General features: G+C 45.4%; 6 protein-coding genes across 6 annotated transcripts; 4 read left to right on the top strand and 2 right to left on the bottom strand.

Moving 5' to 3' along the window:
- Positions 1 to 6,739: 6,739 nt before the first annotated feature.
- Aspvir_009592 (uncharacterized protein) lies at positions 6,740 to 7,253 on the bottom strand (the record flags this gene model as incomplete). Its single annotated transcript, XM_043272731.1, has 2 exons — positions 6,740 to 7,013; positions 7,066 to 7,253. 2 exons carry the CDS (start codon positions 7,251 to 7,253, stop codon positions 6,740 to 6,742), a joined length of 462 nt encoding a protein of 153 aa, XP_043128666.1.
- A 1,192-nt stretch (positions 7,254 to 8,445) lies between these two features.
- On the top strand, positions 8,446 to 9,048 carry Aspvir_009591 (MOSC domain-containing protein; the record flags this gene model as incomplete). The annotated part of the gene is made up of 1 exon (XM_043272730.1): positions 8,446 to 9,048. One exon carries the CDS (start codon positions 8,446 to 8,448, stop codon positions 9,046 to 9,048), a length of 603 nt encoding a protein of 200 aa, XP_043128665.1.
- A 1,752-nt stretch (positions 9,049 to 10,800) lies between these two features.
- On the top strand, positions 10,801 to 12,779 carry Aspvir_009590 (putative glucan 1,4-alpha-glucosidase; the record flags this gene model as incomplete). Its single annotated transcript, XM_043272729.1, has 3 exons — positions 10,801 to 11,035; positions 11,099 to 11,933; positions 11,987 to 12,779. The coding sequence occupies 3 exons, from the start codon at positions 10,801 to 10,803 to the stop codon at positions 12,777 to 12,779; spliced, it is 1,863 nt and encodes a 620-aa protein (XP_043128664.1).
- Positions 12,780 to 13,301: 522 nt separating this feature from the next.
- On the bottom strand, positions 13,302 to 14,021 carry Aspvir_009589 (uncharacterized protein; the record flags this gene model as incomplete). The annotated part of the gene is made up of 1 exon (XM_043272728.1): positions 13,302 to 14,021. The coding sequence occupies one exon, from the start codon at positions 14,019 to 14,021 to the stop codon at positions 13,302 to 13,304; it is 720 nt and encodes a 239-aa protein (XP_043128663.1).
- A 1,205-nt stretch (positions 14,022 to 15,226) lies between these two features.
- On the top strand, positions 15,227 to 16,521 carry Aspvir_009588 (T6SS phospholipase effector Tle1-like catalytic domain-containing protein; the record flags this gene model as incomplete). Its single annotated transcript, XM_043272727.1, has 3 exons — positions 15,227 to 15,278; positions 15,325 to 15,489; positions 15,536 to 16,521. 3 exons carry the CDS (start codon positions 15,227 to 15,229, stop codon positions 16,519 to 16,521), a joined length of 1,203 nt encoding a protein of 400 aa, XP_043128662.1.
- Positions 16,522 to 17,595: 1,074 nt separating this feature from the next.
- Positions 17,596 to 19,143, top strand: Aspvir_009587 (M28 family metallopeptidase; the record flags this gene model as incomplete). Its single annotated transcript, XM_043272726.1, has 2 exons — positions 17,596 to 17,673; positions 17,731 to 19,143. The coding sequence occupies 2 exons, from the start codon at positions 17,596 to 17,598 to the stop codon at positions 19,141 to 19,143; spliced, it is 1,491 nt and encodes a 496-aa protein (XP_043128661.1).
- Between the last annotated feature and the right edge of the window lie 1,170 nt (positions 19,144 to 20,313).

Below are 20,313 nucleotides of genomic sequence, written 5' to 3'. Positions count from 1 at the left end.
GTTATACTAGTCTAAGTTAGAGGCCTTAATCTTAAAAAGGAAGTATTATAGACTAATCTATAAGGTCTATATCTAGATAATAATTAATATATATAGCTTTGGCAGGCCTTTATATAGGCCTAGATTATTCTTATAAGGGGCCTTAATTAGCTATTATATTAGCTTAGCCCCTTTCTCTATCTTCTACTATTTCTTCTAGTACTACTGGGTTTGCTAGTGGATAGCTTATTTAGCTACTATGGTAAGCTAGATAATTAGTTATTCTAGCTAATTAGATTACCCTATTAAGCTTATTTAAATCTTATCCCCTTATATAGCTACCTTCTTTACTATCTTATCTATAGCTTTATTCCCTACCATGCCTATATAGGCTAGGATCTAGTATATCTTTATATTCTCTAGAGATAGCCTATATGCCCCTAGGGCCTATATACTTCTATATATTATATCTAGAATATACTAACTAGAGGGGTGGCACAGGTTCTATATTACCTAGATAATAGCCTAGCTATTAGTAAAGAGGGTGAGTAAGTAGTAGCTAGTAGATAGGTAGTTTAGATTTATAGTAGTATCTATTACTATATAGATTCCATCTAGCTCTACTATATATATAGTTAAATTTATTTCTGCACCTAGATGGTTCTAATAGATTTATTACTTATAGAGGCAGATAGCTGAGGCACCTATATAGCCTTAATAGCTACTACTATCTATATAGATGACTAGGTGCTAGTCATCCATCTCTTTATATATCTTATTATAGGTCTTTAGTGCAGCTTTATAGTCCCTAATTATATAATAGAGGGGCAGCTCCTATAGAGAGAATATATATACTTTCTATAATTCCTACTCCTTAAGGTACTTTAGGGTAGTAGGGGCTAATAGGCTATCTCTCTTCCTAAGTACTTCTAGTAGGGTAAGGCTACTCTATAGTATTTCCTTAGTTAGTTATAGTTTCCCTATAATTCCTTATAGGTATATAAAGCATAGTCCTATTTAGATTTAAATAGCAGTTTCCTTAATAATTTACTATATCTATAGGTAAATTAGCTATAAATATAGTTCTATATTAAGTATAGCTATAGTAGTCCCTTAAAAGGCACCACTAATTAGGATAGCTATATACTTCTAGATCTTAGTGAATTTATTAATAATCTTATTCTAATCTATAGCTAGAATTAACCTACTAGTAGGGCTAAACTATATAGCAACTCTATATAGGAGCTATAGGATAACCACACTATAATAGATTATATGCATGACCTCTAGTAAAGCACCCTAGGTTAACCTAGTGATGCTTTATAGTACTTCTAGGCTACTATTTATATAGTTAAGTGCTTTAGTGCAATAAGTACTAAATAAGAGAGTTTTATTAAGCTAGATGCTAAGGTATCTAGCTAACTCAGTGGGTTAGATAGTTATTTACCTATAATAGATAGATATTTAATTATAGCCCTTATATTTATATAGCTCCTAGATATTAGTAGGGCCTATTAGGGTTAGCTTATAGGTAGGTTCTAGTTCTTTTAGGTTAGTAAAGTAAATTAACTTAAATTTATTAGGGGTGAATTTAGTGGTGTGCTCTATAGCCTAGTAATCTACCTTTTCTAGGTATTTCTCTAGGACTGTGATATTTTAAGTAAAACTCTAGCTAGTAGTAAGAGTATAGGAGTCATCTATCTAGCTAATAGATATTATCTTTATATTACTAAGCTGATGTACCAGTGTTTAAATTAATAGGGTGTTAAAAATTAGAAATAGGATTAGTAAGAGCAGGCTTCCTTATGGGATTCCTATATAGATAGTAAATAGGTTACTTAGGAACCTAGGTAGCTATAATTATATAGAGTAATCTAATAGGAAGGACTATAGCTAGTTAGTAATCTAACCTAGTTATATAGTTTAGAGGTTATATAGAAGACACTAGAAGGAGACATTATTAAAGGTGCTAGAGATATCTAGTAGTAGTATACTAACCTTCTAGCTAGACCCCTAGGTGCAGTAGATTATATTAAGAATTAGTTAGATAGTATAGTTAATAGAGATGCCCTTCTAGCTGCCTAGGTAGCCTTTTAGGAGTAAGCTATATTCCTCTAGTACCTAGGAGATATAGAGTATGATGATTAACTCTAGGACCTTACTAAGAATATTAAGCAGGGTAATAGGGTAGTATGATTTTAGAAGGCAGAAGTCTTAGGGTGTGGTTTTATACAGGATAACTATTATTAATACCTAGAAGTATTATAGATTATATCTAATATAGATATAGGTATTAAAAAGGATTTTTAGTGCTTAGATAAAGGCTAGGACTATAGTTAGGGCATACTAGATCTTATTAGGGATGGCATTAGGTCTAGGTGCCTTATTAGGAGGTGCTTATCTAATAGCTTTAGTAATCTCTTAGTTATTAATCTTAGGGAAGATAATATCCTATAATTAATTATATATTCTTCCTTTAATATCTAAGAGATTAGTAGCTAGGGGTATAGGGAAGAAGGTCTCTTAGAGTAGATTAGCTTTCTACTTAGCTATCTCTATAATATAATCTCTATAGTAGAGGGTAGGGATGATATCTATCTAGCTACTTCCCTAGCAGCTCCAGGCCTACTTAGTGATGCACTATATGCCCTGGGGGCCTTAATTAACTATCTGCTATACCTATTTATAATAGCTGTACTACAGGGATTAGGAGATAACCTTTCCTTTCTAGTTACATGCCTTTATATATATAATCTAGTTATCTTTAGTATGTGTGTTAGTATAGATTTATTAGTAGAGGCAGGCTAGTTTAACCATCTTAGTGTATTTAGGTATCTAGTTAGGGTTGGCCTATTTAGATAGGCAGGCCCATAGTGTAGATTAGGTAATAGCTTACTAGATAGTCTTAAGAAGGTAGTTAGTAGTATCCTTAATCTAATTAGGGGTTTTAAGGTCCCTGCACTATCTATAGGGGTTAATATTTTTAGTAATGAATTTATAAAGCTTCTAGGTATCTATAGCCTTCTAATTACAGTGCTTTAGGGCCTGCAGTAGCAGTATTAAGATATTAAGAAGTAGATAAATTAGTAGGTGGTTAAAGTCTATATAGATATTAGGGGCCACCTCACAGGCTATAAGATAGGCTATTAGGTCTATAAATCTAAATATTAGATTAATAGTTAATTAGTAGCCTTACTTATCTTAGGTTACTACACCTAGCTCTATTCATAGGTCTAGGAGCTAGGTATTAGTTAGTTCTAGTAGTTTATTAGACCTGGGGTTAGTATAGTAGACATGGTCACTACCCTAGGCTAGGTAGTAGAGGTTAAAATCTCCTAAGAGTAGGTAGCTATCTTATTAATTAATAGCTTGCTCTAGAAGGTTAAGGGTATTAGTTTAGGTGTTAGTATCCAGGTGTGGGTTATAGATATTATATAGGTAGAGTATTCTAGTATTATAATATAGCTTAAGCTCCTAGTAGTCCTATAAGTAGGCTATATACTTCTATTTAGTAGAGTCTATCTAGTAGGAGATATAAAGGTAGACTTAGGTATAGCTACTAGTTTCTATTATCTTAGGGTAGAGTAGCTAGTGAGTTACTTAAGTAGGATAATAGGTAGTATCTTAGAATAGGTTATCCTAGGGTTCCTAGATAGTAATAATATCTATCCTTAGGACCTCTAGGTTATATAAAAACTAAGCTATTATTATATTCTTAGAATAGTGTATATTATATTATAGTATTTAGAATATTCTATCTATAGAAAGCATGGTGTGGGGTGTTCTATATATTCTTTTAATAGCTACTAGTAAACTAGAGTATCCCTATAGAGAAGTTAACCTAGGGGTCCTTCTCTAGTTATATAGGGGTATCTATACCCTACTTCTGCTTCTTCTTTTTAGTCTAGGTGCTTGAATTAGTGTTAGTATTCTTATCTTATAAGACTAAGCTAGGCTGCTAGTCACTCTTAGGGGCTTTAGAGAGCTTAGTATAGTTATTCTTATTATTAGTAGTAGTGCTATCTTAATATATATTAAGGTAGGTCCCATGCATAGCAGCAGTTTGTTAGTTCTATAGTAGTTTTAGGGGGTAGATGTCATCTTTATTAGCTAGATCTAGTAGATTAATATTATTTAGGTAGTTCATAATGCAAGCAGAATAGTGGGAGGTAGTAGAGCTAGTTTAATTAGTAGAGCTAGTTTAATTAGTCAGGGCCTTCTTCTTTATGGATATAGATAATGCCTTAGGGTAAGATGCTAGAGGGGTAAATAAGATATTATTAATATTCTAGTCTAGTATAGATATTAGTGATAATATTAAGGTAGGCACCTAGCCACAGGGTGGCTACTTATAAGATAGCTCTAATCTTACTTTCTTAGACCCCTTAGATAGTCTAGTAGCCTTTTTTACTATAGTAAAGCCCTTAGTATTTTTAGATCCCTTTATTCCCTCAGGGCCCTTAATTTATATTAGGGAGCCCTCTATTAGGGCATCTATATCTATAGGGGTGGATGCTAGGATAGAGGTACTTAGTATAGTAGTAGAATCTAAGTTACTACTCTTAGACTCCCTTTAGAAGTCTTATAGGTATAGTAGAATATAGTAATATTACTAGTAGTAGTAGGATGCTACCTATACCTTATTTACCTCCTTTATATACTTCTTATACTCTTTAGACTAGGCAGGGTGTGTGTCCCTGTAATTAGTATACTTTCATAGCTTCTAGCTAGCAGCAGCCTGCTATAGTAGGCAGTTATAGGTCTTATAGCTGCCTATGTAGAGGCTATAAATAGTTTTATTAGAATAGATATTTCCTATATAGCCATATTGCTGATAGTTAAAACACTAGTAGATATAAGCAGACTAGTTATATAAGATTATAGTTAAAATAATAGAATCCTAGATAGTTCCCTTATTAATAGCTTTATTAGCAGCTTAGGGGGTTAAAAACTTAATTACTAGGGTAGAGGACTTCTTATTAGCAGGCTAGTTTATAAGCTAGGTAATATAAATAATCTTAGCTTCTCCCTAGGAGAACTAGTTCTTAGCTAGTAACTAGTTAGTAACTTACTTAGCCTCCTTAGGGTCTGCTAGATTACTAATTAATTTAACCTAGATATTATAAACTACCATGCCCTAGGTTAGCAGGTGGATGATAGCCCCCTAGTAGAATAATTTAGCCTAGCTAGGGTAGTAGTATATAATCTCTACTTACTAAGTAGTCTATAGGCTAAGGCTTAAGTTACCTAACTTAAGCTAGTAGGTAGCTATAAATTTAATAGATATAAGGATAGCTACTATAGTCTCCTTTAAGGCCTTTATATAGGCCTTCTTAGCTCTATTCTTTATCTTTACTATCTTTAGGCACTAGAATATACTTACTATATTAGTATCTAGTAGTTTAATAATAACCTTATAGTCCTTACTTAGTTCTAAGGGGGTAGCCCTAGGACTACTTAAGAAGCTATAAGAGGAGATTATATAACCTAGGGGGGGTGCCTCTATAGTAGTAGCTATATATAACTAAACCTTAGCAGATATAGGAATAGATTAAGTAGTTAGAATATACTAGGTAGAGGTGGTATTCTTCTTAATATTAAGAGTAATCTTATAGAGGTTAGTAACTACCTTCCTCTAATCATTACCTAAGGGGTTTTTAAGGACCTCCTTAATAATAGTATATATATTAGTAATTAGCTTAATAAGAGGCTTTAGGATTCCTTAATTATAAACCTTTAGATAGTTTAAATAGATGCTTATATCATGATGAAGGTCTAGGATATAATTATATAGAGTTTTCTGTGGCCCCTTTTCATCACTGTAGGAGGCCATCAGGGGCAGCCACCCTGGCTTTAATAATAACATGGTAATTAAGACCCTATAAAATTAGGATCAATTAAAGGCAGTCATTGTCACAAGAAATTAGGCAAATTTTGGGGTTGAAAGACATTGATTTGGGCAAGAAATTTCAAAAATTTGTTCTGCATCGAAGTTTTTGTTTTTTCGTTGTCGAAGCAAGGAGTCCACTGGAGATCCAGAGATGATTCAATCTAATTGTGCGTCAGTCGAAGAATTTTAGTGACGCATACGATGGCGGATTGCTCACAGCTGCCCAGTCGTTTACCATAGAGCGTGTCGTGTGGGATGGTAGTGCATAAGACGAACTGAGAAAAGCAAATGAAGGAAGCAGAGTTAACCTTAAAGACTTCATCATGACAGATAAAGAGTCAAGTGCTTTCGATGGAAGTCTTTTAATATGTGCCTCAAATTGGAGCGAGGATGGTAATTATGCTCTGTCAGGTTCTCCCACATGGACTATGTGCCCAAGCTCTGATGCCAAGTTCATAACTCCAGTCATAAAACCTGATTCTGCTGTGTTATCCTATAAATATTTCACGAGTTACTGGACTTTCATTGGGGTCTCCCGGCGAAGCTCAGCTCAATGGCACGCCTAATCCTAAACGTAATTCGGCCGATCGCTACAGAAAGCTTAAGATGAACACGGGTCTGAGTAAAGGACATTACAGAATACCCTTGAAGAAATTTGCAGGACGCCTGAAAAAGGAAACCCAAATGATAGAAGGGAGGCTTCTAGTTTGAAACCGCCCCGTTCAGTCTAATAGCATAGAGGCAACGATCCACGCTTTCATGAATTCTAGGACTTGTGAATGCAAAGCAAATACATTGTCTAAGATAACTTCTATGATGCACCCATACTACACAGACAGAATGAAAGACACTATCACAAGCCAGTGAAGCTCAGGAATCGAAAGGAGTCAAAGTGATGTCGCCATCGTAGGTACACTTCTCAAGTATCCCCTCAACGGAGTCATTGGTCGAGGTGCACGACCACTTGGTGCCCGGGGCACTGCCATTTCCATTGTCATTGAGAGTGACAGAGACTGCTTCGGTGCCCTTGACCCGCTGCACCCCCAGAGTAAAGACCGCAATGTCGTTCACGCCACCTGGGAAATTCACATAGTAGGCACCGTCGCTGGTGCGAGCGCCGGCAACGGGGCTTCCGGGACGACGCCTGGCCATGTTTGTTAGATTACAGATCGAATCAAGAGGGTAGATAAATATACCAGATTACATTAGCGCCGGTGGAGTCGTCGTAGTTGGGGTCTTTCAGGGTGAAGGTGATATATCCCTGCTGGTTGGTTTGAAAGGCACTGAGGCCGCTGATAGTAATGGCTTGCTCAGTCCGTTTAGCAGGGGCAGCTATAGCAGAGCCGACAGCCAGGAGAAGAGAGCAGATGGCAGTGGCCTTCATTTTGTATGATATGGGAAGGGTTTATAAAGTGAGAAAGGATAGATTGATAGACAGTTAAACTGGATTGTTTGACATTGATGCTCTTCAACTCGGGGGATTAATGTTCTTTTATACTTCTTCTTGATAGATTTCCAAAGCAGTGGCTTAACAGGATTAGATAGCTCAGCCTACTTGCTGTCTCAGTACAAAGTATACGAACTGAAATCTCTTAGCTATGGTTGGATGTCGGAACTCTTTTAGGCCTCCCAAGTATCGAATCAACGCAGATCATGGCTGTGTCGCCGATCCAATGCAAACTAGGTTAGGCCTTTGCGAGGCTTGGTCGATGGGTAAGGTAGTCTAGGCGTCCAATCATACAGTCTACTAATTGGACTACAGAGAGGCTTAAGCAAATGAGGATCCATATATAGATATTATGGCCGGAATGATATGAATAGCATCGTCGACTAGTGCTCTACAGGCCGGAACTAGAGGGAAACCGCTAAGTTGGACATAGACTGCTTGTGGGCTGGGATCGAGTTAATCCGTAACATATCTGACCCATCCTAATATCCATGCACGTTCGATTGCGGACAATGGGTATATCGATACTGGCGAGTCGGGTGTCATATTCTCAGCAGCAATAACAGGAAGCAGCTGGCAAACATGAGAGACAGGGGCCCCAGAGTTTCCCTTCCCGGTGAACTGTCACGTTAAATAAAAGGCCAAATTCACCTAATCGAAGATGGGCCGGACACCGAGCGATAGCATCAGTCGGCCAGATAGACATCCCTCTGGACGATGAGCCCTCGATACCACTGGGCAGGACTTACAACACGGTTGGTGGACCCTGCGACAACGCTACTATTTAAGCATTCGGCAATTGTGCAGGTCAACCATGGTTGAGTACAACGGGTCATTGATCTCAAATCCATTAAAAGAAGTCAAGATACTGTGAAACCGTCAAGGGACCACATCCTCGTGGCTGTTGAAGGCCGTTAGAGGACAGACAGCCAATAGCAAGGTCCATCGTCACATGTTCTTGTGTGAGTCATGTCATCCTGCTGCCCTTATTCTACTCCCTTCCCCACTACATAAATTTTCTCAAGAAGATAGATTTAGGCCGGATCGGTTGAATCTACGATCAACAAGGGCATCAAGTGGCTTCAGGAAGGTCTGTGCAAAGCATCGCGTCGGCTTCCATAGCTCAACCATGGCAGCCCCTCAATCAAAGCCACCCCACGTCCTCTCCGTGACGACCTCACCCTCGCATAATTTCTCCAAGAGCGCCGTCTCTTCCGTCAAACTTATCGCCAATCTCGGGGTGGAAGGGGACTGCCACGCCGGCGAGACCGTTCAACACCGCTCACACCTCCACATCAAGCCTCCACCGGCAAACCTTCGCCAAGTACACCTTATGCCAATGGAGGTGCTGCGGGATATATGCGCAACATTGCCAACTGAGGAGATGAAGACGCAGCTTCTGAGGCCCGGTGCACTAGGGCAGAATATCACCACTGAGGGAGTGGATCTCTTGAGTCTCGGTGCAGGGACGGAGATTCGTTTTGTTGGAGATGGCGTGGCTGCGGGCAACGAGGCCGTTATTGCCCTCACGGGCTTGAGAAACCCCTGTCCTCAAATTGACAAGTTCCAGGCTGGATTGAAGGACCGGTTCTTGGTTCTTGATGAAGATCGTCACATTGTCAGGCGGTTGGCGGGTGTCATGGCTACAGTGAAGAAGGGAGGAGTCGTGCAGCCTGGGATGACGCTGATTATTGACGAGCCTCCCCAGCATATTCCGTTAGATGTCGTTTGATGCAAGGACAGTCTTGGCCTGGCTGCTACTCCACGACCGAAATTCGAAATGTGTTAGGTATTCTCTGTTTTGAACAGGAATCTGTCCGCTCAACTACACTGAGCTACTCTACCACGCCTTTCTAGACGGTTCTGTCTCTCCGCATCAATAATGCTTAAGCGTCTTTTTATTTATGGAAAAGAACGAGGAGGACCACAATTCTCCAGAATAGCTGAACAGCTGACGAATGTGGGTTGTTGCCTTGGTCTAGATTGGAGACAACTCTATTGCCCAGAATAAAACTGGTTGATAGCCCGCGGGCTCGTGTTGCGTTTGGCATTGCGCAGGCCACGGCTGGGAATAAGTGTCTGGCTTTGGAGGTGTAATTGGAAGATATCAATCTAACATAGTAGGCCTTTTGAGTCGAAATTTGATGGAAATTCCGTGGGCTGGTTGTCCTTATGAGTATCACCTCCCAGAGCCATGAGTTGTTTTGCTGGATAAAAACCGACTTTAGTCGCAAAGGAAAGGGTAGAGGATGATCCAACAAATGCCAATATGACAATGACGAGAGTCGAATACGGGTATCTTCAGAGGTGTGGATGTTTTCCCCATTGATGTCTTGTCGTCCAGTCAAAAGAGTAACAACATGTGGTGTGTTTAGCAAGGATCTCTACTGGGAACAGTCAGCCACAGCCTCAGAAGAATTTTTCTCTCTCTTTACTGATCCCAACTCACAAGCAGCAAGTGATGAATTCAAACTGTCCACGTCAGGTATCAGAAGGCTCCTGTACAGCGGATTCCAGCAGGATGCGCAATAGAAAATCCATGCGTTGTCAAACTCTTTTACAAACTGTCGCTGCCTGTAAGCGACAGTTCAGACACGCTCTTTCAACATTCCTGTATTCATTCGGGCCAATGAAATGGTTGTCAAATCTGTGAGATGCTGGGAGTTGCAACTTGCTCACGCCAGGCGATGGTTGGACAAAAGGTGTCATACGTCCAACCACTTAGCCAAAAAGGCGTCCAGACAACCATCTCTAGCTAGTAGGGATAGTAGTAGTAGGGGCAACACAGCAGGGACGCAACAAAAGGCTAAACATGATGGTAGAATATTGCCTTAACACCACTAAGAGAGGAATCGAAGAGCATTGACGGAATCGCGAGGAAAGAGTGGGAGGACAAATAAGATACAGATTGGATATGGACAATGACGATCAATTTCCTAGTACTTGTTCTCGCTGAGGAAAAAGGTGGGAATAACATCGCGCCAGGTGATTTGGTAACTAAGACATTTGTATAATTAGCGATAAATGTCCGGCCCCGGCACTAGTAGCAAAACCTCGGCCAAGCAGACAAATCAGCTATTAAGACAATGGGTTCTCCAGTTCCCCAGAGAATGTATTTAAATAAACTTCAGCTCTCCCCGCGCATTGGCACTCTGCAGTATTAAATCGCATGCTGTGTGGCTAGCATACAGTTGTCCCCCTGACCACTAAGAACCCTTCTAGCCACCGTCGTTAATATCTTGGTATCAAGTGAATCCTCTGTGGTTGGAATGCCAGCCTTCCTCTTAGCCTTCTTTTAGCGTATATACAGAGAACAAGATCATCCACTTTATGGAATAATTCACTGAGATCAACATTTGGACCTAGTGATGGCGCTAGAATCTTAAGCCACCTGATGAAAGTAAAATATAAAGGGAACCTCCCCACACAATTCTCTTAACTCGCGAGAAATTTACTGTGCTACCTGTCTCGCAGATCAAATACCATGCGTTTTTCCAGCATTGCTGTAGGCATAGCCAGTGTCCTCGGACACCTGGCTACTGCTTCCCCTGCCAATGAACTTGCAGAACGTTCCTCTGAAGCTGCGAATTCCTACCTGGTCAAGGAGGGACTGTTCTCCTACGAGAGCATCCTCAAAGCCCTTGGGAACACTGGCAGTAATGCACCAGGCACCGCGGCCGGATTACTCATTGCGAGCCCTAATACAGAGAATCCCGATTGTATGTGCCAGCCAGAGAAACCCTTGATAGGAACAAGCTGACTCGATCTACTCCCTTCTCTAGATTTCTTCACATGGACGCGTGACGCGGCATTGACTTCCAAAGGGCTCGTGGATCTCTTTGTTGAGGGCAACAAATTCCTCGGGGTCAATTTCGACACCCTTGAAAGTCACATTCAGGACTATATCTCTTCCCAGGCAGTCTTGCAGAACGTGTCCAACCCATCTGGCAGTCTTTCTGATGGGTCTGGCCTCGGTGAGCCCAAGTTTGAGGTCAATTTCAACCCATACTCTGGTGGATGGGGCCGTCCCCAGCGCGATGGTCCTGCTCTTCGCGCCATTGCCATGTTGACCTACATGCGCCATCTAATCCAGCAAGGGAAACAATCTGTGGCTTCCAACCTCATCTGGCCTGTTGTCGCCAACGATCTCGCCTATGTCGCTCAGTATTGGAATCACACCGGATTCGATCTCTGGGAAGAAGTCGACGGCTCTTCCTTCTTTACGACCGCCGTTCAGCACCGAGCTATGGTTGAAGGCAGTGCGGTAGCTCAGGCTCTGGGGAAGTCTCATGCTGTGTACGACTCGGTCGCTCCACAGATCCTCTGCTTTCTGCAGAGTTACTGGAACGGAAGCGCCATTGTCTCGAACATTAACGTTAATAATGGGCGCTCAGGCATCGATCTCAACTCGGTCCTGACCAGCATCCATACCTTTGACCCTGCGGCTGGTTGCGATGATTCGACCTTCCAACCCTGCTCATCTAAAGCTTTGGCAAATCATAAGGTCTACGTGGACGCTTTCCGCTCCATCTATGGTATCAACGCCGGTCTTGGTCCTGGAAAGGCTGCAAATGTGGGCCGTTACCCTGAGGATGTTTATCAGGGAGGGAACCCATGGTAAGTCAAACCAATCTTGTCAATTATTACGCGCATGTTTCTGATAAATAAAGGTACCTTGCAACCCTTGCGGCAGCTGAGCAGTTGTACGATGCCCTCCACCAGTGGCAGCAACAAGGTTATCTGACCGTCACCCAAACCTCCCTCGCGTTCTTCCGGGACTTCTCGTCGACTGTCAAGCCAGGCACTTACAAGTCCAACGACCCCACCTACAAATCCCTGACCGAGTACATCCGCACCTACGCTGATAACTTTGTCTTCCTTGTCGAGCAATACACCCCAAGCAACGGCTCCTTGGCTGAGCAGTATGACCGCAACACCGGCGTTCCTCTCTCGGCCAATGATCTCACCTGGTCCTTTGCAGCATTCCTCTCTGCCCTTCAGCGCCGCCTCTCCATTATGCCGGGCTCCTGGGGCTCGTCATCTGCGAATACAGTTCCTACTACCTGCAGCACAACTACCATAACAGGCACCTACAGCGCTGTGGCGCCTCCCTTCCATACGTCCACCGCTCATTGCGTCCCCGCTGTGACCGTTCCCGTTACTTTCTGGTTGATCGAGAACACCTACTGGGGCGAGAATGTGTACATGACCGGTAATGCTAGCGCTCTCGGCAACTGGAACTCGAGCGCTGGCTATAGTCTGAATGCCGGTCTCTACACCTCCAGTGAGAATCTTTGGTTTGCCACAGTCAAGGGGCTTGCGCCGGGTGTTACCATCGAGTACAAGTTCTACAAGATTGAGCCTGATAACTCTGTGACTTGGGAGGGTGGAAGCAATAGGGTGTATACGGTTCCAGCCGGATGTCCTGTGGCGCCTCAGGTCAATGCTGTTTGGCAGTCTTAACGGACTAGCAGCCGTACTAGAATAGTTTCAGAACCAGTATTAATTTTTAATACACTGGGATATCTTATGAATATTATGTTTATCAAATGAGACTTCCTCCACGGATCCTATCATTGAAGGACAACTGAATCCCAGCATACAATCAACCGAGGGCGACGAGCTTTGCATCCTGACCAAGTCTCGAATTGTTATCCATAGGATTTCGTCGGCTATCGCTGCCTATTGTGCTCGATAAGTACTACATCTGTAAGTCTGGCTTTTAATGCATGGTACTATACTCCCCAATCAATACCCCTGCATGATTACATCCAACGCATGTTTGTTTGGACGCCTACGAAGCGTTCGAGGTATCCTCTATACATGGCGCTCTGAAGGTGGTAGTCAGCATGCCTGAGCCTATTACAAATGGTACTGCATAGTCTAATCTCTGTCCTCGTTTTATTGCAGACAATACTACTATTACTTGACATCCCTGGCCACCTGCAGACAAATGATATTACTGCAACCTAGCGACTAAGCAGATCAGTGATGATGCCCCCCAGCACCCGGCATCCCCCACGCCTTCTCCCCATTATGCATCCGATACCACCCATGCTCCAGGTTAAGCACTCCCTTCCCACACGCTGGAAACTTCGTCCACCCTGGCGTTCCCCAGGCCTGCAAGTCTGTCGTCCGATCAAGCAACATCTCCCCACAGTGCCCTGTATGTCCCAGTCCTGCAATATACCCATCAAGGTGATCAAAGGTGCCGTCCAGAATCGCCTGGTGCGTCTTCTTCCACATAAACACGCAGTGCACGACATGATACTCGTAGCTTGTGAAGAGATACTCAAAGTCCCCCTGCTGGACATTCTCCTTCGGAACGAGGTGGCTCCCCTCGATGTCGAGCGACCATTTCCAGTCTGTGTAGTTGAGGAAGTCGTTCGTCAGGTCCTCGTTGTAGCAGGCGGACGGGAGCCAGGAGAAGGACATCAGGTCGAAATGGCATCCTGCTGCTTTGGCTTCGGCGGCGGAGGTGCCGCAGCGGAAGAGGGTTTCTGGTGATTGGGGGGTGCGACCGCGTTGGCCGTTTGTATACGCTATCAAGGTGAAGATGCCGGTTATTATGGAGATGGTGAGGGCCAGGCTGGAGAGGAGAGTCGCGTTTGAGCGATAACCACTGGCTTGTGGTTGGGTGGGCGGTCTTGTTTTGTCGTAGACGAACTCCTCGTCTTCGTCCCTTCTGAGGCGCGAGTAGTCCATCCTATAAGATAGAGATAAGTTCTTCTCGCAATCGTGCTTGAATTTGTCGAACGCTCGAAGGTGCAGGTTCCAGAGCGAGGGTGTCGCGTTTTGTTAATTCTGTTCCGCGTCGGCAGAGTTAGTATGCAAGGGATGAAGAGTCGGCTGCTCAGAGTTGCGACATCAACGGAATGTGCGTAACTACTTCTGCTTAAATTCCTGCAAGGGACAGCTATTGAACATGTCATTATTGTCCATTATAACATTAGACGTGCCTAGAAGCTGTATACAGTTGGTTCAGACACTAGAAGTCAGCCAGCACCAAATCAGACATAAGATTATACGTATCCAACATGCATCAATAAGTCCAAATATCTCAATGCCAGAACCTTAATGATTGTCATATCAAACCGCTCAGCCAAAAAGGCATCCAGATAACCATCTCTAGCTAGTAGGGATGATAGGAGGGTCTACACAGCAGGGAATACAACAATTATTATATATGTCCGATGATACCTCCACACTAAACCATAGTATTACATAATGATTTCGACAAGTGATGATGGTCTACAAAATGATCAAAATGATCCATGTGAAACGTTTGATCCTGCTCTCATTAATTTGAAACAGCATAAATCTGACGAGATCCAGTGAGGCCGTGGACGAAGGAAGAATAGCCGAGGCTGCAGTGAGTGGCGGAAGCTGAGGATATTAATACTTTATTATCCCACCTGCTGACTGCTTAGCTGAGACGAACATGACGAGGCTGATTGAACTGGCGAGACGAACTGCTCTGGGCCCATCGCCAATGCTGCAGTGCTCCAAACTATTTCAGCGTTTCTGCCGCTTCCTCCAATCAATCCACCAAGCCAGAGTCGATAGCGCATCCCACAGAAAAAGCAAAACGGCGCCCAATGACTGTGTCAATTTGTCCTTGTCAGCCCCAGCACTGGCCTCCTGTCAGCCAGTCTGAGGTGATGATCTGGAGTCAAATTGGAGGATTCACAAAGTTTATGCCGCAAACGGCCTCTTTTTCGTCATTGTCATTGGAGAACGTCTTCAGCTGGCGGCTCACCAGACTCTGACAAATAAAATGGCAATGCGCTCTTCGACAGGCTGGATTATGATATAAGCCCTGGTGCAGTCTGGCGATGAAGAATTTATCATGTTTTGTTATGTTTCTGTCTCTGATCTCTTCTACCAATTATTTGTAATACACCGCTACCATGTCTGGTGTCAAGCGATGCCCTCCAAAACGACTCATTGTGTGCTGTGATGGTAGATATCCTCAACTCTCCTCTCGAAACTCATGCTAACTGACCAGGCACATGGCAGGACTCGCTCGCCGACGCGGCACAACCGCCGTCAAACGTCACTCGCTTTAGCAGAGTGCTGAGCCGCCTCGCCGTCGTCGAAGGCGAGGAGATCCCCCAGATCGTCTACTACCAAAAAGGCGTGGGAACCAGTCTCGGAGACAAATACTGGGGCGGTACGCGACTTCCTGACTAAAACTGAATTGCTACTGACCTGACCAGGCGTGGCCGGGCTGGGCGTCAGTGCCAACGTCCGAGCGGCGTATGGCTTCCTGGCCGACAACTACACCGAAGGCGACAAGATCTATTTCTTTGGCTTTTCGCGCGGCGCGTACACGGCGCGTGCAGTGGCTGGCCTCGTCTGCCAATGGGGTCTGCTGACCCCGCGCGGCATGGACAACTTTGCGATTGTTTATGATGATTTCTACAACAACAAAATCCCCGGGTATAAAGCGGAGGACCGCAAGCGGATGGGGTTCCGCGATCCCCTGCCGCAGTTCACGGTCGAGATTATCGGGGTGTGGGATACGGTTGGGTTCCAGAAGGCGTGGCTGGGCCGGGATGCGGGCGAGAAGCTGGAGCTGCGGAATACGGTGCTGCATGAGAGCGTGCGCTGTGCGTTCCATGCGCTGTCGCTGGACGAGGAGCGAACGGCGTTCCAGCCGATCGTGTGGCATATCCCGCAAAAGAACGAGGGGCAGGAGCTGCTCCAGGTGTGGTTTTCTGGGGTGCATACGGATGTCGGGGGTGGAGACGAGAATCCCCGGCTGTCGAACATTACTCTGGAGTGGATGATCGCGCAGTGCACGAAGCATGGGCAGTTGAGCTTCGACATTGAAAAGTATCTGTTCGATGATCCCCCGCTCACGGAGGAGAGTGAGATGACTCCTTGGGCGACGAGTCTGGGGAAAGTCAATCACAGCAGTATTCTGCGAACCTTGCAGGGTAAGCTGGGAGGGACATCCACTCGCAGACCACTGGGGTATAACCCGGCGGGCCAGGAGTCCGATATCACGAACGAATTCATTCATGAATCTGTGCGGGATCGCAATCTCGCCAAGTGGCATTGCGCCGCGCTCAAGGGACGCCATGATGAGAAGAGCTGGAATCTAACGAGTGGCCAGCAGATCTCCGAGGTTCCTGCGTTGCAGAAGGAAAAGTATATGAAGGGCCGCATTCGGACTGTGCATGTCCATGAGGAGGATTGATCGTGTCGTTTGGTTTCTGGCGTTGGATACGTATAATCTTAGGTCTGATTTGGTGCTGGCTGACTTCTACTGTCTGGTGAACAATTTAATACAGCTTCTACGCTCTTTAATGTTATAATGGCCGGACGTGACATCCAACAGACGCCCCTTGCAGGAAACTGCACAGAAGTAGTTATGCACATTCATACTAATGTAGCAGAATATATGGATTATATCAAGTTGAGTTATCATGATACAGGCAACATCATCTACGGCTACTGAGACTGACATGGCCCTAGGGCAGTCTGTCAACGCAATGAAAGAGCAAGAAGCATGAATCTCCACAGATTCCCCGGGGCTCTTCTCATTCTTCAGTAGAAATACGAACATGCCAAGCTTCAAGGTCTTGGGAACCGGAATTCCAACGGAGAGCGTCGGCTGGCGGGGCCGCAGGGGTGGCGCCCCGGACTCTACCCACGAGGGATATCGTCGACAAGTAGAATAGGAATAATATAAGCATCTAAGCAGATTCTGGAGTAGTGCTGGTTAGGTAGAGAGTCCTAAGGTACAGGTGGAATCTGGATGTAGTCTATGCTGCCCGTTAGTGGTAGTACAGCACATGGCCTTGATTAACACGAGGACTGCAATAATGGCCTCATCTTTATCTTGGCACTTGAAGCCACAAACAGATACAAGCCTGGATAATGCCGTTTATCATCGGATTGAAGCCGCAGTTGCCAAAGAGTGCTATTTCTCCGTACTGTTACCCCGACTCTTATCTCTGCCAAGTCATGCTATCCTCTTGGCCGTCGACGCACTCCTCTTGCCAAGACATTATTTCCTTCTTGGATGCAACTCCAGGCGGGATGAGATGCCATTCCGTGAATAATCGCTATAATGGCGACGCGGGGAATCATTCAGAGTGGCGGACTTACAGCCGCAATTGGCAGTAGCGATGGCAGCGATGGCATGCTGGGGATGTATAAAAGGCAGGCGACGATCGGAATGTTGATTCTTCTTCTCCAGCTGTAGCATTTTAATATCTTTACAGCCCGAGCTGTGAGATAGTCGACGGCTTATTCTTACAGCGTCAGCATGAAGCTGCTCTACCTCACGTCGTTTGCCTCCCTGGCCCTGGCCAATGGCCCAGGGTGGGAGCCCCCAGTCCATCCGGTTAGTGTTCCTCTCATGTTGTCTTGTTCCTATGCTAAAATATCCTGTCTACTGTAGAAAGTCTTGCCTCATATGATCCATTTGTGGGACCTTATGGACGGCGCTCAAAAGCTGGAAGACTTCGCCTATGCCTACCCAGAGCGCAACCGCGTCTTTGGAGGACCGGCCCACGAGGACACCGTCAACTACCTCTACCGCGAGTTGAAGAAAACCGGCTACTACGACGTCTACAAGCAGCCTCAGGTGCACCTCTGGACCAGAGCCGACCAGGCTCTCACCGTCAACGGCGAGGCCTATGCGGCTACCACCATGACTTACAGCCCCAGCGTGAATGTCACTGCTCCGCTGGCGGTGGTGAACAACCTGGGCTGCGTCGAGTCTGACTATCCCGCCGATCTGAAGGGCAAGATTGCTCTGGTCTCACGGGGCGAGTGCCCCTTTGCGACTAAATCCGTATTGAGCGCCAAGGCTGGTGCGGCGGCAGCGCTCGTGTACAACAACATCGAGGGTTCTATGGCGGGGACTCTGGGCGGTGCGACCAGCGAGTTGGGACCCTACGCTCCCATCGCTGGCATCAGCCTCGCGCACGGACAGGCGCTGATCAAGCTGACCCAGGCGGGTACCGTCACGGCCAACCTGTGGATCGACAGCAAGGTGCAGAACCGGACCACCTACAACGTGATCGCGCAGACCAAGGGAGGCGATCCCAACAACGTCGTCGCGCTGGGCGGCCACACGGACTCGGTCGAGGCCGGGCCCGGCATCAACGATGACGGCTCCGGAATCATCAGCAACCTGGTCGTCGCCAAGGCGCTGACCCGCTTCTCCGTCAAGAATGCGGTGCGCTTCTGCTTCTGGACGGCGGAGGAGTTCGGCCTGCTGGGCAGCACCTACTACGTCAACAGCCTCAATGCCACCGAGAAGGCCAAGATCCGTCTGTATCTCAACTTCGATATGATCGCCTCCCCCAACTACGCCCTGATGATCTACGACGGCGACGGATCAGCGTTCAACCTCACCGGGCCCGCGGGCTCGGCGCAGATCGAGCGGCTCTTCGAGGACTACTACAAGTCGATCCGCAAGCCGTTCGTGCCCACCGAGTTCAACGGCCGCTCCGACTACGAGGCCTTCATCCTGAACGGCATCCCCGCGGGAGGCATCTTCACCGGCGCGGAGGCGCTCAAGACTGAGGAACACGCGAAGCTGTTCGGCGGCCAGGCAGGCGTGGCTCTGGATGCCAACTACCACGCCAAGGGCGACAACGTGACCAACCTCAACCGCGAGGCTTTCCTGATCAACTCTAAGGCGACGGCCTTTGCGGTGGCGACGTACGCTAACAGCCTCAACACGATCCCGGCGCGCAATATGACCACCGTGGTCAAGCGGTCGCAATTGCAGGAATCCAGGAAGAGAGCTCCTCACTCGCACGCTGGTGAAACCGGATGCTACAAGGACCGGGTTGAGCAATAGATCTTTTCAGCGGGAAATAGGGGACCTAAAAAGGAAACGTCACATGCTCTATGATGTAGATACAACAAAACATCCATATAACAATATCATTCATCATTCATAACCCCTTGGCTTCCCTCCTACTGTACCACACACTTTGCACCGGCTAGTCAGGCAGGACCGGCACCCTTGGGGGGATACTCCTTGCCGTCGGCGTTGACCTTGGGAGTGCAAGTGCAGCGTTCAGACTCGGGCACCTGGTCCATGACGGAGGGGATATGGCTTCCGCAACCCCACCAGGTTTTTTTCTCTGAGTCTTGTCAGTAAGACTCTGCGACAGTGAGAATGGAGACATACGGCAGTTGCTGCACTTGGATGGCATGCACATTTTGTGGAGGAGGTTATAGAAGTGACTTGTGTGGTTAGGATTGAGTCTGGTTGATGCGTGGAGGGGTAACAATTTCAATAATAAAAGGCGGGTGCTCATTAGTCATAAGTAGATCATTTCCAGAGAGACAGAAAGAGCCAGAAGAGCCAGAAAAGAGAGTCGCCGATTGATGGTTCCCGAGACCCCGAGACCGCCATTCTGTGCATTCTGTCTTGACGACGAGGGAATCATTTTATAGACTCAGATGAGATGATTGAAAATAAACTATATGACAGAGAAGAGGTTAAAATAAAGTAAAGCTTGCCATGCTGATCTGAGGACCTTGAGGATTGGATCTGGGTAATATTAACATCACTCTATGCAGTGGAATAAGCAACGGCCAAGCGAATAATATGCAGCCAATAATGCAGAATCAGACTCTATATATGAATGTTCCTGTTATTACTTTCCAGTCTTTTTTCAAACATTTATCACAGAAATGACACCACCACCGTATTTTGGTGAGATGTCCGTGCTTTGTCGATTCGTCGGCCGAGATGTCGGGGACTCGGGGATAAAGTTATATACACTGGGCCAGAATAGAAATTTCTCAACGGGAATGACTGTATAACTGGGAGACCAGAGGTCAATAGATTTCTGAGCAGGAGCAAAGCCATTGCCCTCATTCCCGATGCTCGACAATTCACTCGGGGAAGTGAAACTTGGAGCGTCACTACGTTCATCATCTGGTTGCTGTCTTTAATAGATTTTATTCTGTACGACGGCATACGCACTACCTTGTCGCGCGTTGAATCCATAACCGA

Source organism: Aspergillus viridinutans, assembly GCF_018404265.1.
Source record: "Aspergillus viridinutans IFM 47045 DNA, scaffold_8, whole genome shotgun sequence".
NCBI lineage: Eukaryota > Fungi > Ascomycota > Eurotiomycetes > Eurotiales > Aspergillaceae > Aspergillus > Aspergillus viridinutans.
Note: the sequence above shows the minus strand (reverse complement) of the source record. Positions and strands in the feature narration are given on the sequence as shown.